This window comes from Cyclospora cayetanensis, unplaced genomic scaffold (assembly GCF_002999335.1).
Source record: "Cyclospora cayetanensis isolate NF1_C8 unplaced genomic scaffold, CcayRef3 CcayRef3_contig_14, whole genome shotgun sequence".
Taxonomy (NCBI): Eukaryota; Apicomplexa; class Conoidasida; order Eucoccidiorida; family Eimeriidae; genus Cyclospora; species Cyclospora cayetanensis.
In genome coordinates, this window is record NW_020312081.1 from 55,577 (window position 1) to 82,435 (window position 26,859).

General features: G+C 54.4%; 4 protein-coding genes across 4 annotated transcripts; 2 read left to right on the forward strand and 2 right to left on the reverse strand.

The window, feature by feature from the left end:
* Positions 1 to 719: 719 nt before the first annotated feature.
* LOC34617910 (transketolase 1) lies at positions 720 to 6,648 on the reverse strand. The gene is made up of 11 exons (XM_026336662.1): positions 6,505 to 6,648; positions 5,908 to 6,082; positions 5,493 to 5,597; positions 4,761 to 4,901; positions 4,280 to 4,479; positions 3,769 to 3,966; positions 3,017 to 3,285; positions 2,174 to 2,595; positions 1,826 to 1,995; positions 1,277 to 1,487; positions 720 to 859 (listed from the first exon to the last, which is right to left on the reverse strand). Exons 1-11 carry the CDS (start codon positions 6,646 to 6,648, stop codon positions 720 to 722), a joined length of 2,175 nt encoding a protein of 724 aa, XP_026192447.1.
* A 35-nt stretch (positions 6,649 to 6,683) lies between these two features.
* LOC34617909 lies at positions 6,684 to 7,833 on the reverse strand. The gene is made up of 3 exons (XM_026336625.1): positions 7,727 to 7,833; positions 7,100 to 7,309; positions 6,684 to 6,789 (listed from the first exon to the last, which is right to left on the reverse strand). Exons 1-3 carry the CDS (start codon positions 7,831 to 7,833, stop codon positions 6,684 to 6,686), a joined length of 423 nt encoding a protein of 140 aa, XP_026192410.1.
* Positions 7,834 to 14,279: 6,446 nt separating this feature from the next.
* On the forward strand, positions 14,280 to 14,987 carry LOC34617908. The gene has a single exon (XM_022731257.1). The coding sequence runs from the start codon at positions 14,280 to 14,282 to the stop codon at positions 14,985 to 14,987; it is 708 nt and encodes a 235-aa protein (XP_022592450.1).
* Positions 14,988 to 20,839: 5,852 nt separating this feature from the next.
* Positions 20,840 to 26,755, forward strand: LOC34617907 (AF4/FMR2 family member 4; the record flags this gene model as incomplete). Its single annotated transcript, XM_026336626.1, is given in 8 exon segments — positions 20,840 to 20,950; positions 21,433 to 21,772; positions 21,859 to 22,138; positions 22,260 to 22,630; positions 22,633 to 22,676; positions 23,551 to 24,132; positions 24,289 to 25,041; positions 26,501 to 26,755. Coding segments are annotated over 8 exon segments (2,736 nt in total), but the record flags the coding sequence as incomplete, so codon positions are not given.
* Positions 26,756 to 26,859: the final 104 nt, after the last annotated feature.

Consider the following 26,859-nt stretch of genomic DNA (forward strand, 5'->3'; position numbering starts at 1 on the left):
GCACAGTGAATAGGCAATAAGACTCCACAAGTGGACACAGCAAACTAACGACGAAAAAGAGGCCATAAACCAATTCTTCGTAAAGAGACCACCCTTGAGTGTTAGAAGGGGGCCTTGGAGTTTAGCTGCAAAGCTAAGCGCTTCTTCCGTTGCCGCTTCCTCGCGAGCAGAAGAAGAAACTGAGTCGGGGAATACGATAGGAACGATAATTGATGGTCATGCATGATGCCACGCTCGGAGAGGACAGCAAGAAAACTGTTAGAAAATGCGACGGACCCCGGTTGCTGCTCGCTACTTCACCCAGATAACTTGATAGCCTTTATCTGGCCCTTTGATGGCTTGCGCTGCTCACATAGTCTTTTGATGCTCCTAAGCACAAAGACATCGACCAGCGCGAACATAAACACAATTCCTCCTCGATTAGCTTCATGAGGACCTTCCTGTGGATGCCTTTTTCCTGCACCACAAGAGGCTTGCCTCGCGTTTTTTTGGGTATAAACCGAGACGACCGAACTAGTGAAAAAAATACGACGATTAGCAGCCGACTCCAAGAGCAGGGAGTTTGGATGGGGAGGGGAGGTTGGGCTGTCCAGTGTGTGTTTGTGTGCGTCATCCAATTAAAATTGTTCTGCCTCCGCCCTTGGCCGCGCATTGCATTCTCCTGGCTTCTTCCGCTCTCTCTGTTTGTCCGCTTTGCGGGAAGATACAAGGTACCCACATCACTTCTTGGCTAGCGCCTCCTTGATCTTGTTCTTCACGTTTTCACCCGTGAATCCGAACGCCTTCCAGATGTCGGCACGAGGAGCACTGGCGCCAAAGGTCTGCATGCCGATGTGCACATCGAAGAAGGCGTCCCACCCTGCAAAGAAAGGCAATGGAGGTAGAAATGAATGAACTCTATCCCGCGGCTACGCACATTTGGAAAAACCACTCAACGGCTCATAGATAGGAGTCTGCCTGCAAAGGGCGCATGAGACGGGCAAGTGAAGCCGACGAACACAAGTACACGCCACAGAAGAACACATGCGCAAAGGAGGCTACGAGAAGAAACCCCAACAGATACTCGCGAATCCACGAGTAAGGCCACAGTGCATAAAAACGACGAAACGAAGCACTTTGATGATGCCATATTCATCTCGGGTTGCCCCCTTTTCCACATATCCCTCTGGGTGTGGCTCCTGCTGCCCTTGCTGCCGCATGCAGTGAAGCCTCCTCCACGCATCGCGTTTGCTCCCGCAGGCGCACAGCCTCCCTGCGGCACATACCGACATCTTACCCGTAGTGGCTGCAGCCTCCACGTAGGCACACAGCACGTTTCCGCTCCTCCTCTCTTTCTGAATCAAGATTTGCTCCTTGTACGCCTCTGTTTGCTCTGCCAGGACGTCCCAGCAAACAACAGACACGACGCGTACATCGCAGTCGGCAGACAACAGTTCCTTTGCTTCCATGCAAAACTGCAGCTCGGAGCCGCTTCCCCCAATAAGCACCTAAAGCACGCCACGCACACGCGTCCACAGCAAGACCGCAGTCATGCGTCGCCCAAGTGAACTTCGGCGATGCATGCATGCATGCATGCATGCATGCATGCATGCATGCTCTCCACCGACGTCGACTGAGCAACCACCGAACGGGCTGCGCACGGAACAATGCGGAATCCAGTGGAAGTCGTGGCGCAGGAAACAGAGATGGGGTACACACAGGCAGCCACCAGCTTGCTTCCGTAACAAACACCCATGTTTCCTTCCCTCATGAGAAGCCTAGGTGCTCCTCGCGGCGTTGTCTCGTTGACGCCACCGATGCGCTACACGCCCTATTAAAGGCCCACCTTCTGTTTTCCATTATTGCTGAAATCGGAAACAATGTAGCATCCCTTCGTGGCTTCGTCGATGTTCGTCCCTTTGATTTGCGGAACGCTCCCTCTGCAGAGACAGATGACGGTAGGTCGCGTCGGGTTGCGCAGCCAGAGCATGTACGCGGCTGCCACTTCGTTCGCGTCTGCGAAAGCGCAGAAAAAACGCAAATGAGAAACTCACGGCGCTGCATGTGCGCGCGCGTGCATGTACGGGAAAACAACGAGAAAGGACGCCAGCACCCCCCGCACGAAGGGAAACAACAAGTTCACGAGACAACCGAGAGACGCATTGCGCTTGCCGCAGCGGTGGGGTGGGCGCACCCGCAGGACGAACGCAGATCATGTTGGGCAGCGCTCTGCAGAGAGGAAGAACTTCGATTGCCTGGTGAGTGGGGCCATCTTCTCCGAGTTCAATGGAGTCGTGCGTCGCGATAAACAGACAGCCACACTTCGAGAGAGCCGCCAGTCTCACAGATCCCCACGCATACGTGATGAAGTTCAGGAAGGTCGCACAAAAAGGCCGGAAACACCCGTACTGAAAGAGCCCGTTGCATATGGCAGCCATGCCGTGTTCACGGACGCCAAAGTGAATGTAACGATTCGCAAACGACCCCAATTTCTTGTTTGCTGCAAACGTTCCTTCCTCCTTCAGGCGCGTCTCGTTGGAGGTCGTTAGGTCGGCGCTGCCACCAATCTGAGGAGAAAAGGCCCTCCGCGACACCCAGCAACGTGCGTACAGACATGGGCAAGAGGCGTACCTTCAAGGGGAAGCAGCATATTAGAGCGCTACTGGGCAGCGGAAGAAGAAGAAGCTGAGCCAGCCAGTCAGTCAGTTAGTCAGTCAGTTATTCAGCCAGTCAGCCAGTCAGTCAGCCAGTCAGCCCCCGCCGGCACGCGCCTGTTGGATCATCACATTTACGGAAAACTAGCGTCAATGCATGCAAGCGCAGGGGAAGTGCGAACTAAATGTGGCCGGAAAGCGCGGGGAGAGAGAGAAGCATGCATGCACAAGCGCCGCGCTGAGGAAGCACTAGACACGAACGCGAATCGCACGTGCACGGAGGCCAAGCAAGGCACAGCAAGGATAGCCCTTCTCCTTCAACGATAAAAAGTTAAGGTTTCGTAACGCAGTATCTGAAGGAGCAATGCCAAGATCCGCCTTCTCTCGCGTCCTCCCCGCATCTCACCAATTCAGGCATGAAATCCTTGATGGCGTTGAGGGCTTTGCCAGATAAAGCTCGCGTCGAGCTCGGAGTGCCTTCTGCAGCCTTCGCCATGTCTCGCAAAGCTTGTTCTACCTGCGGAGCCACCTGTCTACTCAGCATTCTCTCCAGCTCTTCTTTTTCTTTGGGGTGGCTCTCCCCGTATTTGGCGAAGAGGGCTTGCCACGCCTCGTACTGCTGCGTGTTGCGGGTGATGACATCCGCATAGAACTGCAAGCGCCAAAACACCCGTGAAAACACGCCGTAAGACGCGCCTTGCTGGCGTGCGGAAGGCGGCCTCGAATTCGCGAAACGCAAAAAGCCCACGACGCGCATGCAGCGGGAACACGGAAGGCGGCAATTTGGGGCTGCCGCTCCCCAAGAAGAGGTAGGGAACAAAAGCAAGGCAGTCAGTGACAAAGAGCACGCAAGGCGGAGGGGGAGGAGCAGGTTGTGTTGCTGGCGTGCACGGCGTTAATCGCACACTAAACCTCGAGGAGGGTGGAATGCGGTGCCTGCGCGAGCTGAAGAAACGCCGGCCTGCGGGGTAGCCCGCCCCCAAAAATTCGAGGCTCAAAACAGGAAGACAAGGAGCAGGTGCTGAAGCCAGCAAGCAAGGGTTCTCAAGCACGGTAGAGACGGGCGGGGAGGTCAAGCGAGGCTTCGACGTATTTGAGACAGACGGGTGCAGGAGTTGGCGAGGGAGGCACTAACCTTCTGCGTTTCTTCTGGAACGTGGAAGGATTTTTCGGGGTTAAGGCCGAGCTTGACTTTGAGTTGTCTGATGTCGTCTGCACTGAGGGGGGCGCCGTGAACTTTCTCGCTTCCTTCATTCAGGGAGGCGTAGCCGATGGTGGTACGCACTTCGATGATGGAGGGCTTGTTCGTGACTGCCTTGGCTTTTTTGATTGCCTGTCAGACGAGGCGCAGCGCATGAATGCGGAGAGTCGCAACTGCGAGAGAGGGAGAAGCGCTTAGGGGGGCCGAGAGGAAATACGGGTGCACTCCAGGAACGGAGGATGCCGCGCTGGAGACGATGCATCGAGCGCCGGCCGAAGCGGCCAGCACCTGCACCTGCCGCATGCAGCGTCTGCCTGCACCCGGTGCTGCAAGCGGAAGGCGAGGATAAAGAGGGGCGCAGCGAGCACGCGGGCGGACTGCTGCGAGACCACGCCCCCTGCGGTGCAATCTTTCAGAGAGCGGGAGAGAGAGCCATTTCTCGCACCTGCAGAATGCCTCCTAGATCCGTGTCGCCATCGGCGACGGTTTGCGTGTGCCAGCCGTAAGCGGCAAACCTCTGAAGGACGTTCTCCGTGAAGCTGAGAGAGGTATCGCCATCGATGGTGATTTTGTTCGAGTCGTACAGCACAATGAGCCTTCCCAGCCCGAGGTGCCCCGCCAAGGAACAGGCTTCGCTCGCCACACCTGCGAGGGAGCAGGCAGCCGCGTGTACAAGCAGAAGGAAGCTGACACACGCGGGGAAGGCAAGCGATGCAGCGGAACAAGGCGCATACGCTCCACAACGGCTGTGTGCCTGAAATCGTGGCTCTTGGCAGAAAAGCCTCCAGCGCCTAGCGAACTACGGAGCCACACATGCGTCAGTGCGGAATGGCACAAAGAGCAGCCCTGTGCAGGAGGGACAGCTAGCGAAGACGCGCATGCACGCGTGCTGCCTCGCATGCAGCTGTAACGGCACTGGATCTGACCTTCCTGGAGGCATCCGTCGCCACAGATGCAATAGACGAAGTTGTCGAAGATCGTGAAATGCGGCTTGTTGTACTTGGCTGCAATGTGATGAGCCCCAATGGCTAAGCCAACGGCGTTAGAAATACCCTGCCCCAAGGGGCCTGCGTGCGCGGCACAGGACGCAACACAACATACACAATGCACAACATACACAACATACACAATGCACAACATACACAATGCACATACACAACATACACAATACACAACATACGCAACATACACAATGCACATACACAACATATACAACACAACATACGCAACATACACAACATATACAATGCACATACACAACATATACACACAACATAAAAATAGAGAGCGCAAGAGGACGTGTGGGTGCAGAGGCCACGGTGGGAGCAGACGCGCGCAAAATACAATAACCATAAGAGAAGTTATCCGCATGTGATCTCGGCAGAGCAATAAAAAAGAGGCGATGCCAGCTAGAGAAAGAGAGAGAGAAAGAGAAAGAGAGAGAGAGAGAAAGAGAGAGAGAAAGAGCGAGAGAGCAAGCGATTGCACGCGAAGCAGAGTTCATAAAGCAGGTATTGCTGAACGGGCCTTGTAGAGCGGCTTCCCACATCAGAATGCGGGAGGTTCTAAAGACATCTGAATTTCGCCGCATGCGCGTGAGTATTTGGTTACAAGCAAACGCAGCATCAGAGTGGAAATCGCAGACGGGTGTCTCCTACCGGTGGTCACTTCGATTCCAGGGGCATGTCCAGCTTCGGGGTGCCCAGGCGTCTTGCTGTGCAGCTTTCTGAACTGTTTGATGTCTTCAATGCTCATGTCATATCCTATGAAAGAAGCCACACCACACAGCGCAGACGGTGGGAAGAAAGCAGCAGCCGCAACAACTCTTTCTGGGCTGTGATCTTCACCCTCGGAGGACGTAATCGCGCAGTCCCCGCTCCCCCTTCCTTTCGCCCCGCAAAACCTTCTTCTTTCGGCATTTGCTCCGTTGGCACCTGCGTGCAGCCTCCCTCTCAACGGATGGCTCTCTGAGTGCCGCTGCTTATGGCCCTTACTCTTAGGCCGCCAAACAGCGAGCGTCACTCACTCCCTCACGCGCTCGCGCCCCCTACCCCCCTGTAAACGCAACCCCACCTGCAAGGTGCAGCATCGTGTACTGCAAGACACATGCGTGCCCATTCGAAAGGACAAATCGATCGCGGTTGAACCAATTCGGATCCTTCCCGTGAAACTTCATGACATGTCCAAACAGGCAGTGCGCCATCGGCGCGCAGCCCATGGGAGCCCCCGGATGGCCGCTCTTTGCTGCCTGCGAAGACGCAGGGAAGCGGCGGCGCAGAAAATTCCCTTACAATCAACCCCTCAAGACTACCAATGGGCCCTATGGGCCCCCCGTCTGGCTCTTCTTCCTCGCCTTCTGGAAGAGCCGACTCGCGACACACGTCTCGGCCCTACCAAGCGCGCGGCAACGTCGCTAGCAGACCCTTGTCACCGAGCGCACAGCCAATGCAAAGCGCCTTCAGCGATCTGACCCACTCCCTCGCTGTCCTTTAAGTGCGCCTAGCGAAGTGCTAACACCAGTTCTTCATGCGCCATACCGAATGCCATCCCCTCTCCACGCACACCCCCTACACCCCCCCTCCCTACGCACCGCAGCCGTTCAATCAATCACCCCCCTCAAAGTGTCGCCTCGCCACATTACCCCCTCCCCCTCTCGCCCCCAAGGCTCACCGCAGGTGCATCTGCTCCGAACCCCCGAATCGTGTTGACGCAAAGTTTGTCAACATCCGTCAAGACGTCAGTGGCTTGCTTCTTCGTGGCATGACCTGCGTCTGCGTCTGGACCGTTCTCGCTCCTTCGCCTTGCAGCCACCATCTTCCTTGGCCTTGCGTGAGAAAAAAGTTTCCTGGCTAATGAGTGCCGAACGTCTCAATGAGCTCCACCGAGAGGCGCAGTGCCTGGTAGAAAAAGGCGCTCTTTCTCCGCAAGACGACAGGGTCGGAGGCTTCCACCAAGCTGCGAACCACCACCCCAAACAGCACAGGAGGCCTGACAGATGGAGCGGCAGAAGAAGCGCGAGACTTCGGTTGCCGCTAGCAGCGAATGGGGGCAGCAGTAGCAAGGGTCGCACGGTACGCCACAACACAGCAAGTGAACACGCGAAAAAGGCGCGAAAAAAACGCGAAAAACGCGCGAAAAACGCGCAAAAACTGCCATTCTAGTCGACAGTGAGAGGCCGCGATTCGCAGAAGAGGCACTGCAAGGGCATGAAGAAACAAAGGCTGCCCACATTCTCCGAGAAGCGGGCTTCGTGAACTGTACATACACTGCGATCCTCGGCAGCACACACGTCAAATCCAACCCTTCTTTCCAACGTGACCAGTTTACTTCAAGACGCGAATCGGAAGATGCAGTCTTGACGAGGATGAGGAGAGAAGCTTGCTGATCCAGCCTAGAGTCTGCTGTGGTTTCTGGAAGCAACGTCCGCAGGCATACCAAGGCCTCTTCCAAGGAGCGAAAACACACGGCGATGACGCTGCATGCATCCAACAAACGCAAATCCCAAGCCTCGCCACATAATCCCCACCACACACGTCCCCGATGGTTGAACACACCCTGCACCCCCGCGAAGCCAGCATCAGCCTTCGCCCAAAAGAGCAACACAGGACCCCCAAAACGACCCCACTCAGGCAGAATAAACGCCTCCCGCCGCTGTTGTTGTATGTACACTGCAGCGCCACCTGCGGGATGCCGTCGCTAAGACGCTCAACAGAAGCTAAGAGAGAAGCCCTCCAGAGTTGGAGAAGGCCGCCTCCCACTCTAATTCGGGTGCAGCCACCCCTCACGAGAAAGCCGCAACAGGCATACAGCACAAGGCATGAGGAGTGTGCCGAAGAAACCCAGCACGCAGTTGGCCTTCATGAGCACGCTGTCACCCCGCAGGGGTACTCACTGCTTAAATCGCAGTTCGGGGTTTGTGCAGTGCTGTAAACTGCCGAAAACGGAACAGAAGTCTGCTTTTGGTGGGCGTGCACCGCAAGCGTCCGCGATATTCTTCATGCTGCAACGCCACAGAAAAAAGGGTCCCTTCCTCTTGATGCCTGGAGGAGTGCCTCCCTCCACTCAAAAGCCAATAGGTAGGTATCGGTAAAATTGGATAAATTCAGCATCAAAGCCCCACCCCAATGGTCTTAAGCATTCACGATGCATTCCGGAGCGTGCGGCAAAAAATAGAGCGCCAGGTACTCACATAGGAACGACGAGGCAGAGTTAACTTACAAGAAGAGCAGTGTGCGTATTCCTACCTTCTTTGGCGCAAAAGCAACTCTCCAGAAAGCCCCAATAAAGGAATTCGATCGAGGGGAGGGGCCACCCCACGGGATAATCCCTTGAGTCACACGCGAAGGGGAATTCTGCTCGGCGCTCCCGGAGAACGCCGACACTGAGGGATGGCACCGCGGGCTTACTGAGGACGAGTTGCTACATTGCGTGGCGAATTTCAGCCCTTTCCTTTTAGAAGTTCGTACAGCAGTCGCGTTTGGGTGTTGGGTCTAAATGCAAAAAGCGAAACATCATTTTTAGGGGGTCAAACCCACAAACGCCTTAGAGGGAGGGCAGCCGAGTGTGTCCAGTACGCGACGAGTAAAATCGATGCTCCGTTTTAACAGTCAACAACTAAACTTTAGAAGGAACTTCATGCATTAGAGCCAAATGATTGTGCGCACGCTTTTGCCCATGTTTTTCGCATCCTTGCAAGGCGCAACATGCTGTCTTTCTCCCCAGTTTTCGAGGCATTCAAGGGTATTGCTTTACTCTACATGAGGCGTGCACGAAAAATCCTACGCCTCCCAGGCCTAACAAACCTTTGGAGAATGCTGTGAAGCATTCCTTTAGAAAGATGCCTCTCTTTCCTTGCCCGCACCCCAAAGTGTCCCACCAACGGGAACGAAGCACACCACGAATGTTGTGTAGAACTTCATCTATTGTCTTAATAAGGTGAAACCTAGCTTGAGACTCGAAAATAATCAAGAAAACAATATTGAGGTATCCTTCGAGAAAGCTTGCTCCGTTCTCTGCCATCATCTCTGAGGGTCCCTGCATCAAGCGAGAGGGACGGTTCGTGTAACGCACGAAGGATACACTTCGGCACTTTCTACTTCACTCCGTGAATTCGATTTGAATTGGTGAATGGCTGACTTTATGGTGTGGCTGTTCGCGAATCCCGCTTACTGCAAATTACCGCAAGTTCCATACCCGAAATATATATCGTGTGCATGTCCGCTCGATGCCATGTTCAACTAGCTGTCGAAGTTCGCACTGCTTCAGAGGATGCGGCAATGCGCACCCTACCTACTCCTATGCCCCCATGTCGGCACGCCGAATTGCGCGAGCCGGGGAAGAGGGAGCTTTCCGAAATCACACAGTAATCATTTTGTTGAGAGTCTGGATATAAGTATATGCCCGTGGACACCTGAGAGTAACGACATATTTGATACAGCAATCGAGGCATGCAACAAATCGAGAAAAGAAGTCAATTCGTTGCTAACTTTCAAACAATACAACTAATACATATTCAATAGTTTTATGACATCTGTACTGTTGCCAGATAAAATGCAACGGCAAGTTAATGGAGGGTGGTACGAGCCTATGAAGGAGAGATAGATAGCTGTCTACATGGACGATGGCTTGATATTCAGCCGAATGTTCTTAATCACATACAGGCCTTGCGGGATGCGCTCTAGCTATAGCAGGGCAAGTAGTGGTATCTAAAAGTATGCACCAGGCTGTTTGGGTGAGAACCTTTGTTTCTCGAAATCCGCGCTTGAGCTGCAGGAACTGAGTCAAATCTGGAAATAATTGAAGCAGTGACGGTATGCTTTTCAACATTACATACCTGTAGGAATGTCGAGAAGTTTCACGGGCTTGCATCTTATCGCCGCACTCCGGTATGCTCGGATCGCTGCTACTGGGCCGGTGTAATTGAGAGGACGCAGTATGGCACCTTACTAGCGAAAGTTAAGGCCGCGGCAAGCGCCTAATGAAGTGCGCTATCAGCAGCGTCACTTCCTCCCAGGAGCCGATGCAAGTGACGACTTGAAGTGTGCTACTTTTCTCTCCCAACAAGCCACGGGTTCTCCGAACACCAGGTTGTTCCTTGTCATTCTCACCGCTTCACTGAGCAGCGCTATTAGGAGCGCGGAAAGAAGCGTGTGTAGTATGGTGGGGCGTGGAGTGCTGGGACCACAAGTGCAAGCCTTTTTTTCACTATCCAAGCCACCCATTAGTCTTTAGTGCACCTTGCGAAGAGCTTCAGAAGATTGATCAACCAGGAGTTGTCTGCGAGCTTGAACGCCTCCTAGAGTTCGACTTTACAAATACACATATTAAAAATTTTACCGTAGGAGTCGCTCACGCGCTCTGACGATGCCCCAGAGGTGCACTGCTGTGCTGCACAACGGCGTTCTCTGTGATGATATATGGCTGCTCTCAAAAGTGCATGCGTATTAGGCTTTTAACATCCATACACGGGCTACTACTATTGTCAGGACCCAGAGAGGCGAAAAAGGCTGAGGCATTACCACGTTGCTTATCTGCTGTGGTTTGAAACACAGCTTGACTCTGCCACTGGTGCATTATTCCCGTTTTGCTCCGCAGTGCTGTCTGAAGGTAAACACGTGAGAGTGTTTTTTTTGGCCAAGTTGGATTTTTTAACACATCGAATAAAGCTTCTCCCGTCGTTTTGGTGGCTTGGGATTTATACAAGGGCAGAAGGCCATGCACAGCTGTGTCCCCTTTGGCAGCAGCTGAAGCTGCGCAAGCTTTTTTTACGTCGCACATTTGTAAAGTTTTGCCATTCCTGAACAAATTTCGACTGCTTTGAATACGAAATTAATGCTGGACTGAAGATGGATGGTCACGCTAACGTCTACGTCGCGTTCGACAAACTCAGCAAATACACCTATTTCCCCTAGCGGACATCTGTTTCGGCTTAGCAATCCTAAACTAAGGTTAAAGCCATGTCTGAAAGCTTCACAAAATTTTCAGGTTTATGATAACAGGTAGGAATCCGAAGCGCGTCAGTATATTCCGCTGTGTTTTATGTTCCACCGACGCAATGACCAGAATATGCTTTCTTCGAAAAACCCTGAGGCAAATGGACAGATCCAGCGCACCAAGGGCACTCATTTACAGTATCCAAGGCTCTATGCAAGCAAATAACTAATTGATTCGCTCGCATTTATTTGTCGTGCTGTTGGGCGTACAATGATCCAGTACACATATCGAAACTCTGCCCTCCCGCATCGTTGGTCTACACCGAGGAGCTTCTTTGCCAAGCGGCCATCCAGCGGGTAATCCATAGCCATAGTGAGCATCCTCCACACCGGAACGATTTGCAAAACATCTTCAAATGCACGCTAATGTATGCGCAAAACTCAAGAGCCATGCACTCCACCATGTTAGGAGGTGGTTGGCTGTGTGCCTGGGCTTTGGCAAACAGCTTCTGAAGGATGGAGGTGCCTTACGACATGCACCATGAGGTGAGCAGATAAGGCCGTACGAGGCTCTGTGACTACAACCATTTGTTATTCGCTTGCGGATCCATACCGTTTCTTATTCTATTGAATGTCCTAACAGTTGGAGGCCAGAAAACTACCAACATTGGCCCTTTTAAGAGACCTATGCACTCTTCGAAATATTCAGGGGCTTTTTTACGCATGCAACTGACTGGCGTGGAGGCGGAGAATCGACACGTAGCTTGAGGAGTACTGGATTCTAGGAGTATGAGCACTGATGACACGCTACACGGAAGCCTAGGGAAAAGGGAACACGCCTGCATCAGTGGCTAGCGGAGGAGGACCTGCGGGCTTTGTTGGCAGAGGGCAAATTTACCGTCTGGTTGGTAGACAGCACTAGTCGCCACAGGCTGTAGCACTCAGGGCTCCTGCATGCATGCTCTGCCTGAAATATGATTAACTAATCGATGGATGTTGCTTAAACTGGTGCTGTCTTTTTTTTGAGAAAAGGCTTGACATCCTCAAATCTACGCGCAGGTACTCTCAGATGCGTTGTTCCCCTCTGCCTCATTCTAGGGCTCTGAGTAGACTGTGCTGCGTGAAACGGCCCTCTTTGCCTCTGTGTATTGCTCTTCGATGCCCGTAAGCACTGTCAAAACAATGTGTATTCAGATCTGCCAAACACAAATTTCTTGCTTCCTGTTTTCTCGTAGTATGGGGCCCACACACTTCAGCGCTCTGAGGACAGACAGCCGTCATGCCGCTCCGTTTGTTTTACCGTGTTCCCTGTTTCGTCGTTACCAAAATGTGTGCCTTTCATCCCGTTGATTTGTGTTTAGCGGCTGCCGCACACTTTCTTTTTATCGTTCACATTATTTTAGCGCGTCTGCCTGCCTAAGGGGTGGGGATAGAGCGGAAACTCTTTCTCTGTCCTGCATGTAATTGGCCTTGACGTGCATATATAGAGTGTACGGGTATATGGGTTATGAGGGAAGGAAGATACATGGGGCTATAAGTTACGCTTGAACACTTTCTATCATCCACTCCTACAATGCCCATTTTATACGAAGAATCAGTGAACATTTGATGAATTGGTTCGTCTTGTCATGCCTCTCACTCTTTGCAGAGTGCTGTTCGCTCGATACAAGACGAATCATGGTTGTGTACTTGTGGGGTAGATGCCATGTGCGACTAGCTGTGAATGCTCGAAGCACTTGGCGCATGCAGATAAGCGCATCATAGCAGTTCCTCTTCCCTCATTTTGGAAACTCTGAGGGACGTGCATAGAGGAAGAATTCAAAAAAACACTCAATAACATTTGATCAAGCTAGTAGGGTGTCTGAAATTAAGCGTCTCTATGCGAAACCCGTAGATAGAGCGTTACATAAATCGTGTTGTTGTTCTTCCACATGCCAGTCTGCTGCACCAGCCTCGTCACCAGACCGACCTTGATCATCCCGCTAGGCCTTCTTCCTACAGTCCCCATAGCCCGTGGATACTTTACTCAAAACATTGCCGACATGAGCTCAAATCGGTAGCACCAGAAGCGCTGTTGATTCAAACAAGGTAATAAGGAAATAAATTGTGCTACCCTTCCACACCTGTTCAGAACGGCCGGGTAGATTAGAAACTGCATTGTACAACTGCAGGCCAAGTGAAACGTTTAATTTGTCGTAACCTTTTGGAGACCTTAGCCCCAGAATGGTAGTTGAACTAAAGGTACAAGTAAGAGGGGCAACTGCTTGAAAGCACCGTGCTTTAACTCATCCCAGCGGGTTGCGCTATGAGGGGAGAAGGGATAGCAGAGCTGACCGCCGCTGCACCCTAAAACCACTCGGAGCAGTCAACCCAGTCACGCAGCAATTCATTGCCCAGGCACACACCATTCATGTTGATGTTGTAAGGCTGGCTACTCCTTCACTATGGCACTTGAAGAATAATAGCAGCGAAATCGCACAGGCAATAGATTAGTGAATCTTGAATGCAACTGGTGAAGTTGAAACTGTCAAAGGGAGTGGGGAGTTAGGCCTGCTTCCGCATCAACAAATGAGAGCAAGCCTTTCTTTAGCTTCCTCCGCTCTCCAGCTTGCGTGAGTACCAGAGCACACTCCAGTATAATGTTCGATCTGTCCCTTTATTCAAGCAGATTCGAAGAGCAACCTTATTCTCCCTTAACTTGTTCAAGGGCGCAGATCTTTGCTAGGCGTTTATTTTACAGAAAGTAGCTTCGAAAAGCTTTTCTCTCGGGTGAATAGCCTCTTCATCATTAAATTTACGATATTCAGTACTGCGTGAGCTCTGCTGCCCGCGTAGCAGTCAGTACAAGATCGAAGTTTTCCCTGCCCCACCACAAGAAAATGCGACACACTTGCGGAAGTCACTCCAACTGTCGCTCTATATGCATCGCTTCATTGAATTCGCTAAGTTATGAGTTTTAAAGGATAAAATAAGTATATTTGCAAGAGGTGTAAATGCCAATAGCACCAGACGCCCATGAAGGTGAACATCGATTTTGCAATGGATTGTTGCTACTGATTTCTGGGACATGCTTGTGTGCCTGCTGATAGTGACTCTTGTACGGATTCTGTAGCATTGAGGAGAATCCAGAGAATAAAGTAGATGTTAGGCTTCAAGAACTTATCATCCGTTTTGGTTCTTATTGCTCAAACATCCATACGGGGGCTTTTCCTGCCTCCCTGGGAAGCTGCGTACCCATCGATATGCTGCTAGTGGCCATGCGCTGGACGTCCTTCCCTCTTCCTTTTTCTGTTAGACTGTGATTCCTTTGTTCTTCATTTTCATGCTTTTGCCAGATATTGATTTCAGTGCGTAGTGTTTGGATCCGAAACACATCTGCACGCGCCGCAGCACACTCTGCTCCATTGAGTAGTACGGAACAGCAGGTGAACGCCGTAGAAGCAGCGGAATACGTACCATACGCGGACAAACTATCGCGAGAATAGTAAATTTAAGGCGCATCATACTACGGAGATGGATCTGGGTTCGGTCCTTTTGGAGGTTGGGGGGGAGCTGACTGTGCCGTCCATAAGTTCTCAGGAGCAGCTTGCCGAAGGGCTGGCTTCAGGCAAATATCAACTAGATTTGAGCAAAGCCGAGATTCGAATGAAGGACAATGTGCGGCAGGAGGTCTTTGAGGCCTTAGGGCTTCAATCAAGCGGACTGGACCAGCTGAAAACGCAAATAGTATTGCGAGGCTTAATCGTGAGTGCGCCACCCGGGTCTCATGAGCTCGTGCGCAGTTTCCTGAAGAAAGGCACGCGGGAGCAGCACTTTGCCGTCGTTCGGGAACTGGCAAAGAGGAGGCGCCAGGAACTCGAATTGGCTAAAAGGCAGGGAAGTAAGCAAGGAGTGAAACTGGAGAGGAGGGGGCCTCGAATGTCAGCAGAAGAAAGCATGGCTGAGGCACCCGCCCGTGTTGAATCCGACTCTGGAGGGCTCAGTATAGAGGTGAAGGGCGCAAAAGGAATGGGCGTTGGTAGTACAACTGCAGGGGAGGAGAAGAGGAGCGTAGAACACGCTTCGTTAGAGGCAGCAGCAACACCGATGACGTCGGAGGCTGCTATTTCCGGGTGTAAGAAGGACACCCTTTCGCCATATCAATACGACGAACTCAGCACAGTCAGATCGGCTACCACTGCCTCGGATTTGGGCTCCGCTCGGCATGTATTTGACCCTTAGAGGCGAATGATTTCCCCTTGAGAGGCCTTGTGCATGCCAAATTCGGGAAGCAAAGACGTTTGAAAAAAGAAGTTTTCTGCCTGGTGTGTGCTTGTTGGGATAGGATGCGTATGCGTGTGATTGGGCGTTTATGAGTTTTATACACATGGAAGTATGTGTTGATTTATGCTGGAAAACGAGGGAAACCTCGGTGTCACTGCGTTTGAACACACAGCGTCAGCCCGTCTTCGACACTTGGTGTTATTCTCTACGTATATCTCATCATTGTTTGCAAGTGATTACTATCTTGGTTGGCTGCTTTTTTGTGCTGATGTAATGAAATGCCGGAGGCGTAGGGCGACACCAAAAAATTGAAGAAGGCACAGTTTATGTTCATCCGGTTTTGCCGCATGTGTCCAGAGAGCACAGTGCAGTGGTAACGCAATGTGCTGCTTTGCTTCGCAATTCCAGCCAGAACAACTTACCCTTAGCTCTTTACCGGTGAAAATTTGGCGTACGGTTATATTTTGAAACCTTGATAGACTAGAACAGGGTGGCTGGGTAGGCACAAGCAGGCACGTACGCTCCTATTTTTGAGGGTAAGACGCCGCCGTGTAATGCTGTCTTATGAAAGACATTTTGTATTCCCTCCTAGATCACCTTGAAATACTTTGAAAATAGAATTATGGGCGTCTAGGTGCAGTTTCTCTGTTTTGTAGCGGGCCTCTGGAATGGTAAAGGGCACCAAAACCACTAGTTCGGATATATATACATGTATTTACATCCCCATGGACTAATAATCCATCTAAACACTAGACTCGATTTACTGAAGCACTCCTTGGATTTTATGCGCGTCAATTATTTCTACTCCACTTGTCAATCGCCTATTGGCGACAATACAACACCTCCAACAAGAACCCTGAACTGAGCTGTTGTACGCTCACTATAAAAGTCTCTTGTTCGGGGTTATCTGGTTCCGCCTCATGTGAATCATGATAAACATGGCTTCAAGTTAAAGATGTGTGTTTTGATATCGGCTGACGTGCAGCATAACAGCTCCCACACCGGTGGGCGCTGGAAAGCTACTGGGGGTTGGTGGGCCATTTGTTGGCCAACCTTATCATTAATTGAAGTAAAAGCACTTTCCCCGAAATCCATATTTATCAAACAGGGATCCACTACATCATCTGCAGCTGGTGTACGTCCACGTAACTGAGGTGTACTCGCAGGTTCCTGTGCCAGTGGTCACCGTGTATCTGAACCTTGTTGCCAGAAATTACTTTCCCGCGTTTCGTGAGCCGACATCATATTATCATCTTTTCTTTTTTTGCCTTCTCAGATTTTTCGTCTTCCTTTGCTAACCCTCTTTATGGTTTCATCTCTTCCCCTTCTCCTGTGCGGGTAACTTGTATTCTGAATGAACCATGTTTTCATGGCTTTATGTTTGCACGTGACGCAAAGCGGCGGAAACGCAAACCGATTCACATCAAGGCGGGTTTAAGGATCGAATAAGAAGGCTAAAAGTCGGGGTGAAACTGCGTGTCCAAAAATTTTGTCCATGATGTTCGTTGCTTCCTCGGTCCGGCGTTCCGCCACCGATTTCACAAAACGCTAATGCTTGGCCCAGTCATCATGTTACATCCCATAGTGGTGCAGTGTGAAACCAATAGTCACAGGAAGAGAAAAGGGAATTACGAAGCTCATCTTTGGTCATCCAGTTTTTATCAATTGTACTCTGGCCTTTTGTGGTGACGCTTGAGGCAAGAAGTCTTAGCAGCTTCTCAGTGGTCAGCTCATCACAAAGTGTGGACCCGCGGTTGTCAGAGGAAAAAAATCTGTGACGGCGGCGGCGAGACAAGCTGTGTGACACAAGGACGGCATCATGAAGCCTGTTTCCACTCATGACCATGGCCAAGAACGACCAAGTGGTAACGCAAGACGAGTCCTTGCGTCAGAAACGCAAGCGACGAGGTATTCCTGCACGAGGCTCAACTCAAAACAAGGTTTTGAACCCGCAGGTGAGCCAAATCTGCATACTACGATGTCACAACCCTGTACAACGTTTTGGCGCGTTAGGCGTGGTGCAGGAGAGATTGACGCTTCTTACCATGCCGCCTGGCATAACCCCCTATTTTTGAACAAGGCAGTCTATACACGAGGAGGCTTGAGAGCATGCAGAACTCTAAGTCGGCGTCGTCCTCCCGCCGGACGGGCCGCAGCATCCCCGCCATGCGATATGCCCCCAATAGACAGAGGCTGCAAACTTCGAGCCAGGAATACCGAGACAGTCGCTAATGAGTCTGCTGAAAAGATGAAGCCCTTGGCTTCCCCAGCATTTCGCCCCTGGTTGCGACGGCCAAGCAGCAGGTGGATGCTAGAGGGTTATGCTGTTTCTGCACCTGCCCACGATTGTGTGAAGCATACCAGCACCATTTCTTCTGATACCTGCCGAGCGCCGCATGCAAACTCAGCACACTTTCTGAAAAAAAAACCACCGCCTACTGCCAGTCTGCAAGCCCCCGGATCCAGAGGTTCTCTTGCCTCTGTTTGTGGAGCCCATGGAGTCTTTTTGAATGCAACAAGGCCGGCGCGTGCTGCTCCCCACTCAGCAGTTCCTCCATCTCCGCCTTCTCGTAGTTCTCCTTGGCATTTCTGCAGCGCATCGGCCTCGCATGCACCAGAGCCACTCAAGGGACACACCATGAACCTGTGGACTGCGGAGCGTGTGGAGCGCGAAGCCCCGGAGAATTCACAGGCGAGCAAATCGCATGACAGTGTTACGCTGAGTGCGTTTGTTACTGGACGAAGACACCGAGAAGGCTACCCCAAAGATCTGAGTGATCTCGCTTCAGCATCCCAGAACATCACCACCAACCTAAGAGATCTTGCCCCTCCAGACCGGCCAAGAGATGGGCCAAGTGCAATGAGCCCCTCAGTGGCGGCGCCTTGGAGTGGGCTGCGGCTTGAGGGCGTGCCTGCGGTGCCTGGTCTTTCGTTGGCTGAGATTCCGCTTGAACATTTGGCTGAAGCGTCTGTTGACGTCCCTGACTCGTGTCGAGCCGCCAATCAAGAGGCTGCTGAGAGCGCTACGAGGCCCGTTCCCGCCTATGAGGAGACCGCAGGAAGCCCCTTGTGGGTGTTGTCAGCCTCTACGACTGCGGCGTGCGGCACAAGTTGCTGCCTCAGTCCGTCGGGAACCTGCCAGGTGCTTCCCCAGCAAAGTCCGATGCCTGGATGGTCGCAGCCACCTTGCTGCAAAAGCAGGAGGCGCCCATCGCTCACAAGCCCGGAGGGGAGGCCTGAGAAAATGTACAACGCGCAAGAAGAAGGCCTGAGCCAGGACGCAAGGGCATCTGCAGAGCTGCTCGGCTCTCTCCTGCCTGACAGCTGGACGGCGAGAAACGGGCAAGAGCAGCACACCTTAAGGCCACACGCAGTGCAACTGGATGTCGTACAGACCCCAATTTCGCGGAAAGTCTTTGCAACGGCCAGTGCGCCAGCAGCGACGCCTGGGGCAGCCGACACGCAGAGTTCGCCGACTCCCCAGGCGGCCTCACCGTTGCAAAATTCGGGGGAGAGGCGGCAGCAGCGCTGCGCTGTTGGCAGCGACGGCCGTATAGCGGCTCCCGCGAGGGAGCGAGGTCTTCGCGACCACGACTCTGCAGGGGCTTTTTCGCCTTCAACGACACAAGGCGCAGTGGTGCAGGCGTGGGATTTCCTCGCCGCAGTGCCGCCAACGGAGTGGACTACTGCCCCGACAGACGGGGAAAACTGTCAGGAGGAGAGAGGGAGACGCACAGAAGCAGCGGCACAGCCGGCACTCTCCTGCAGCGAGTCGCTGTCTGCGCAGGGAAGGGCGTGCGAGCATCAGACGCCATCCGGTGAAGGATCGATGCGCGAGGAGCAGCAAGGAACCGACGTGAAAAGGGGGATGATCGTTGAGAAAGAAAGCACGAAGCAAGGGTCGAAGGCCCACTGGATCGCGCAGGAGAACGCGCACCGACGGGAACAGAGGGAGGAGAAGGAGGCGCAGCATCTATTAGTGCGTAGCGGAGCGTGTTGCAGGTCTCTCAGCAAGCTCCTGCAAAGGTGCTCTGAGGAGGAGAGGCAGTACTTCTCCAGTCAGGGGCAGCTGGCAGCCCCTCATCGGCAGGAGGAAGGCGTGTGGACAACATCTCGGGAGACGAAGGAGCACGTGAATCTGCGAGACAATGCGCATACGCTAGCAGTTGCAGCTGCAGATGCTGCTGCGCCGCCCGCAATTGAAACACAAGATGTGCCAACACACGAAGAGGAACAATCGGCTGATGCACTTCAGGAGGGCGAAGATGATGATCTGCATTTTTATCCGTTCGACAGCGATGGGGACGAACTTCAGCAGTGGCAACGGGAGCGCGCAGCTTGGATGCGGGAGTCTGAGGCGCGGCTGCGAGCCGTTGGAGGATCGTCGTGCAAAGCTGCGTGGGGCTGGCGTTCGTCAGGAGGTGCGGAGAGTCCTCCTGCATGCGCTTCGCTGGAGCTGTCAGCGGGAGGGGGCAGAACGCAAGAATTGCCATCGTGGCCGGATGGCTGCGAGTCTTCCTTCGGGCAGCTTGTGCTGCCTTCTGAAGACGCGGATCAAAAGGCGTGGCTGCAGCACGAAATGCAGGCGTTACTGAGAGAGGAGTATCAGCAGCGGCAAATCGTGCAGCGGCGGGCGGAGCAGCAGTTGGAGGCTCTGCAGCAACACCCGCCTTTGGAGCGGCCTTGGATTTTGCTGGCGCAACAGCAAAAGGAAGAGGAACTGCTCGACAAGCACCAGTCTGTGTTCCAGAGGATGGAAGAGCGCCTGTTGCAGAAGCACCAGAGACGCATTCAAGCACGACTGGAGCAAGAATTCAAGGCACAGACCGAAAGGCTGCAGGAGGCGCAGCATACGAGGCCTTCTCCAGGGGAGGGACGGCGGAAGAAAGCAGACACTCACGCAAACGCACAGCCTCTCCGGCCCCGCACAGCTCTCGTGCGACACGCGAAGTCGCAGCTCTTCGGCCGGCAGGCAACCCAGGGCCGAGCGGAGGATGCATGCGAGGATACGTCAGCGGCAGCAGCAGCAACAGCAAGGTTCAACAACGAAACAGGAGCTCAAAAGGTTCCAACAGAGCCTCAAGACGCACGTCTGAAGGCGTCTCAGCAGCCAAGGCAGAAGGAAGAAGACGAAAGCGAGAGGGGAGAAGGAGAGAACTCCCAGGATTTGCAGCTGCAGAACGAGAAAAAGAATCAGAAATGCCAGATGGAAGCGCAGCAGCTGCTGCAACAAGAGCGAAAGCACCAGCACCCTCAAGAGCAGCAGTACCAGCAACAAGAGCAGCAGGAGAAGGAACAAGAGCAAGACTTGTTCGGCAAGGAGAAGAAGCGTTTCCTCACTCTCGAGAGCCCCCTAACGTGTGGCAGTGCGCAGTGGAAGCCCCTTCGGCAGAGCAGAGGATCGCAGCAACAGCAGACGCCACCGCAGTCGTCTGCGTCTGTTCGAGAGGAGGCAATGGCGTTAGTTACGTGTCGGAAGAGCGCAACAGCGGCACTGGAGAAGCAGGAGAAAGGGTGTGGGATGCAGGCAAAGAGTTTCAACACCATCCTTGAGCAGCCATCCCACCTGACGCCTGAGCCGCCTCCCCCGGAAGGCAAGCATCGCCAGGAAGTGCCTGGTCCTGGCAAACGTACCAGTGAGACATCCTCAGAAAACAGGCTCATGATGGAGCAGCACGAGATGCTGGGGGTTGCACAGAGGCAAAATCGATCGGGAGAGCACTGGAGGAAAGGACGGCCGTCCGCGGAACAGGCCGATGAGAACAAAAACCCTCAGGGGAACCAGCAGCAGCACCAACAGAATCAGCAGCAGCACCAACAGAATCAGCAGCAGCAGCACCAAGAGCAACAACAGCAGCAGCAGCACCAAGGGCAACAACAGCAGCACCAGCACCAACAGAATCAGCAGCAGCAGCAGCAAGAGCAACAACAGCAACAACAGCACCAACAGAATCAGCAGCAGCAGCACCATGAGCAACAACAGCAGCACCATGAGAAGGAGCAAGTAGTGCAGAGGGAGCAACACGATGGCCGAAGAAGGCGGGCGATCGATCGAAATTGCGAGGCGGTGCAGCAGCATTTGCAGCAGCAGCCGCAGCCAAAACAGGGGCCGAGAAGGATCCAGCAGCTGTACGTACAAAGTTGCATGAGGCCGAAGCCTAGCGGATCTCACGTGATTTCTGGTCAGCAGAGGAAAACCTCTACAGCGAGTAGCAGACAGCCTCCTGGGGAGAATTCGCCGCTGCTACGAGGGGACCTTAAACTCGTCGAACTGGAGGCGCAGAAGCAGCAGGAGGCCTGTAGACAGCCGAAGCCTCATTTGCAGCAGCAGCCGCATTCGCAGGAGCAGCCGTTCAAGAATCAGCTGAAGGAGAAAGGCCCTTACGCCGATACGTCTTCTCAGGGATGTGGAGAAACCCAGGGGCAGCAGCAACAAGTGGGGCAGCGTTCTGACGACGACCCTTGTGATCGGCTGGAGCCTCTCGCGATGCGAGAAGGTGATTCGGCCCTGTGGCACACCGTTGAGCGCCTCTGCCTTGCCTCCGAGGAAGAGGGGCAAGCGTTTCCACCAATCGTTCACGCTGCATCGGCAGAGTCTCCAGAAGACGCTACAAGAAGACGCCCACACGGTGAGCGCTGTGTCACCCCAGCGGCGCACCTCGAAGAGCAAGGTCTTCTGGAGGGTGGTGGTGCAACGGACGCTGTCGCGCGGCTAGCAGCAGCAGAGTCGTTGTCGAGGCAAAGCAAGCGGCGCTGCAGCTATGAGGGGTGCTGCCCCACTGCGTTAAGTCCGCCAGTCCATGGTAGGCAGACGGCAGAATTTGCGGAGGCTTTGCATGCGGATTGCACTTGGAGTGGTACCGGCACGCCTCCGCGAGCAGCGGCCTCTCTTGCGGTGCCTCAGCGGCGTCCGCCTCCGCAGGAGGCGGCAGCGTCGGAGACTACGAGGACGTCGCTGCGTTTGGCGCTTCCCCAAACCGCGAAGAGTCGCTTAGGATTTCGGCAGCAGCTGCACGGCAAAGAAGAGGTTCTGGCGGAAACGGCGACAAGTGGGCAGCGGCAGCAGGCTCTCTTGAGGCGGCGCGAGACGCTGACTGCTCGGCGCGAAGGCGGTCATCAGCTAAAGGCTGCACTGCCGCTGAGGAGGAGCTATGAGAGGAGTTGTTGTGGAGGAGGGTCTCTTCGCGGTGGGAGCACAAGTGGCAGCGGCTTCGTCAGCGGGAGCAGCAGGTGCTGGCAAAAAGTGGGAGATGCAGCATCCCTGCCGCGTGAGAGTAAGGCCCTTGTAGAAGTTCGCCGCAGGCTGCGTTCCAGCAGTGACACGAGGACGACACCCCGCAGGGGTGAAGGTTGCGTGTTGGAGGAAGTGGAGTCGGTAGAGGCTTCGCACAGTGGTGCTCGGGTGGACGCCGCCGTTGTCTCCCCCTCTTGTGGAGATTTGGCATTGCCTGTCGAGACTGCTGGGGAGAGGCATGCACACTCTAGCGGCACGCGGCTGACTGTGCGTGCGACGCCCTCCGGATGCCAGCGGGATGATGCAGCGTTCTCGGGGGAGCTGAAGGAAGGGCAGCAGACGCAGAAGCAGCAGCAGCAGCAGGAGCAGGAGCTGCTGCCGTTAGTCCAGGGGTTGCAGCAGCAGCAGCAGCAGCAGCAGCAGCCAGCGGCAGTCTGCGGAGAAACGCAGCAAGGAAGACGGCTGCAGCATCCAATCGTGCAGCAGGTGCAGCAGCAGCTGGCGCAGGCACGATTGGATATTCTTGCAGAGGAGTCTCTCCGCAGAGCGCGGGCTGCGCAGGCAGACGGACGCCAGCAGCAGCCGCAGCATCAGACGCATGGGGAGAAGCGAGCAGACGGGAGACTTCTCAAAGAGCATCGACATCAGCAAGAGCAGCAACACGAGCAAGAGCAACAAGAGCAGCGAGAGCAACAAGAGCAGCGAGAGCAGCAGCGTAGGAGGAGGCGGCCGTCTGCAGGAGATAGAAGGCGCGAGCAGGAGGCATCCGAGGCTTCGCGAGACGCGCTGCAGCCGCTGCATCGATTGCATGCCGAGCGGACGCTGCCTCACGAAGTGGCTTCGCTAACTTCAGGCAACGGGAAGCCGCTGCTGTTTGCGGGCAAGCAGCGCCTGTCTGCGCGACAGCAGCAACTGCAGCGGCAGCAGCCTCCGCGAGAGCTGCAACGCCAGCAGCAGCAGCGTTTTGAAGGTGGAGGAGTCGAGCAGGACGCTTCTTGGCAGCAACACGCTTCACAGAGCCCACTAGAGGCTCAGGCACCACCAGCATGGACGTCCTTCTGCCACCAGCAGCCGGCTGCGTTGCAAGCAGAGCTGCATCCGTATGCGGTGCAGCAAGAGGTGCTCGAGCGCCGATCTGGTGCCTTCCCGCATTGTCAGCCGCCGCAGTGGCAGTTTCCACATCAACAACAGCTGTGGCAACAGCAGCAACAGGAGCCGCATCAACAAGAGCAGCTTCGCTTTGTTTTTCCGGCATGCGGAATAGCTGTTGTGGACGCCGCCTTCCAGGCCGTGTTTGAGAGTGCTGCGAACTGCCAGTATTTCCTGTCTTGGGGTATGCGTCTCCCACCGCCTTGGGATGTGTGCAGCGCGCCGGAAGAGCGCGTGCTTGCTGGTTGCTCGGCTTGCGGTCAGTACGTGGACATGCGTGGATCTTTAGAGGGCGTGATGTCGGGGAATATCGCAGCGCTTGCATGCACTCCGCGCCTCACGGAGGCTCTCGGCTTCCCCCTGGCGTCGTCGGGGGGGCAAAGAGACGTCGGAGTGCGACTGGAGCAAACAGCGCAGCCACAAGAGCTGAAGGTCGCTGCAGACTGCTTTCCTGGATTTCCGGCGGCACAAGACGATTGCACGAGCTTCCTGGGGGCAGTGACGTCAACAACATCGCACTTGAGGGAAGCCACTGAAGAAGGGCCGCCGTTTGCACTTGACGAGTATATGCAGCAGCAAAAGGAGGAGCAGCAGCAGCAAAAGGAGGAGCAGCAGCAAAAGGAGGAGGAGCAGCAGCAAAAGGAGGAGCAGCAGCAAAAGGAGGAGCAGGAGCAGCAGCAAAAGGAGGAGCAGGAGCAGCAGCAAAAGGAGGAGCAGGAGCAGCAGCAGCAGGAAAAAGAAGAGGAGGTTGCGCTTTCTGAAAGCAATGCCGTAAGGCGGAGCCCGTGTGGCGGCTCCAGCGATCTGCAATGGAGTCGTTGTCAAAACGTCGTCGCCACTGTGACGTCTGGCGGATTGCCGTGTGGCATAGTGCAGCACAGCAGCAGTGAGGGAGCGTTTGATGCCAAGGCGGAATTGGCCTCTGTGCGCATGGCGGCTGCTGCTTCGGAAAATTCGCGAGGAGTCTTGGCAACGCGTCTGCAGAGCGACGAGGGTGGCGAGAGACGTGTAGGAGAGAATTCAGATGCTGAGCGTTCGGCTGCATCGCGAGACAGCAGCGCAGTTTTGCTGCGGGGATCCTTTGGCGACGCGGAAAGACAATCTTCGAGGGTGTGGCTGGCAGAGGCATCTCTTGCCCGCGATCTTGAAAAGACTGCTGCCGCGCACCGCGGCAGCACGTCTGCCGCTCCGACAGCAGCAAATACTTCTGCATGCGCAGTCTCTGGTCCCCTGCATGTTGAAGAAAGGGGGATCGCGGAGCAGCAGGCCGAAGAAGCGGAGCGCAACGCACGAATGGCTTCTCTGAATTGCAGCGTCGGTGCAATCGACAGAGAGGAGGCGTCTAAGGGGAAGCTCCCTAGTGCGTCTACCTTTAATCCGTCGGCACCAGTGTTCATTCCAGCGCGGCTCCAACGGCGTGCGGAGAGAAATCCGCGGCTTGTAAGTCACAGCGGAGTGGCTGAAGAAGCGGCTAGCCAAGCGTCGTCGCTCGCTGCAGGTACTGCAGGTGCTGCTGCGCAAAGGCAGGAGCACGAGGCAGGGAGCTTGGGCGCTTCCTCCGCAAGACTGCGGCAAGCGTCACATGCGGGGAGAAATACTGCTGCTCCATCCCCCGTTCTTATTTCCCAGGTGCAGAAAGAGCTGCACCCACAACATCGTCACCCGCAGCGATTCGCGTCGTGCGAGCACCACGGAGTGGACTGCAGGAAGTTTCCTGCGTCCTATTGTGGCGCAAGGCTCCCTGGTTGCCTCGTCGTTACGGGGGGATGCCTGCAGTGTTGGCAGCTCATTGTGAAGCCTCCGTCTTTTTTTCTGATCGAGCAGCTGTTTCCAGGTGGACCGGCAGCTGGAGGAAGGGGCGAGAAGGCAGACGCGCGTCGACTCCCCTAGGCGGAAAAGGCGGAGGCTGTCTGTGAAGGAAACACCGACATGGGGGTGTTTCCTTCACAGCAACACGCGTGCAACTGGGCTGCGCTGTGCTGGCCTCTTAGGAAACTCCTATTTTGCTGGCGTTGGCTTTTGCTCGAGTGTCGATAGGCGGCAATGAGGCGAAAGAGGCGTGTGGAGAGGCGTTTTTTCAAACGCCGTAGAGAGGCATCCCTATCGCTTCCTCCTCCCGTGACAAGGAGGAACGGCTGTATGCATGCACCAGCGGCGGCGCGTGGAGGACGCCATTCTGTCGGTTGTGGCGGCGCGTAATTATTTGAAAGCAATTTTTCGCTTCAGGCTGCGTGCGTCAAGAGCAGAATTTGGGCATCAAGATGAGGCATTTCAGCGGAAGTTCTTACCCGTCCTTCGCTTTGGCTTTCCTTCGTCTTTGTCTTGACTTTCCGTTGGAAGGTGTGTGTCTGCATGTGTCTATGGGTGTCTACTTGTATGTGTCTCTATGTATATCTATGCGCGCGCGAAGACGTTCATTTCGCCATCTCGCCGCAGAGAGAAGTCAGGCTTCCAATTATAAAAATGCGCGGAGGGCCACTCAACGCGTTGATAAAAAAATCCGTCAAAAAAAGACCGTCTCCTTCTCCCCGCCGCCACATGCAATGGGGGTACATCTATCTGGTGGCTGTCGAATGTGCCTTCGTTTCTGCATGCAATTCTGGGCGTTGCATAGCGGCGAAGAAGACGAATTGGTGGCGGCGGTGCCTGTGAAGAAGAGCGCCGCTGTTTGAAGGGGCGGACTGCGGCGCACTGCTGCGGTGTCGTCTGCTGGCTGACAAAGAAGACGTCGACGGCCCTCTCTGCTTCCTCCCTTTTCCCCTTTTTCCGCGAGGGAAGCAAAAACACCAAGCGACGAGCGCGAAGGCGAGCAAATTGCGTGCAAAACAATACCGCATAGCGAGTGCCAAGGCGAACCCCAGCGCATGGATCACTACTTGGCTTTTGAAGGCGTCTTTGTCTCTATTGAGGGAAGACTTCCGAGCGGCCTCCTCCCTCCATGAACCCCCAAAGCGAGACGCGTGCCAATACTGTACTGTATGAATGCAATTGCGGATGCGCACATGCATAGGGGCCTTTTAAATAATCGGGTGATTCTCTCCACGACCGTCACATTATATGTATTCCTCAGGCCGTTTTACTTTTTGAGGGACGTGGCGTGTGGCGACCGCAATTCAACGACAACGCGAAGACGAGGCGAAGAAGAAGGAAAAGGAAACGAACGAGGAGGTGTCTCTTTCTGCCTGCGGACGCTGAGTTGGGGGATGCGACGTCCGTTGTGGAGGTGTCGAGCGGATGCACGCACGCGTCTCTTTGGAAAAAACGCCGAAAAGCTGCCGGCCTCGTGGAATGCAAAGAAAAACGTGACGGGCGTCTTTTGCGCGCACGTCCGTGTGTTCGTTAGCCAGGCGGGGGCGAAATATGTACTGGGGGTGTAGGAGAGTGCGCGCAATCGCCGAGAGCGGCGTTAGAGGCTTCCGAGTCGTTCCAAGGAATGACGCACGCGTT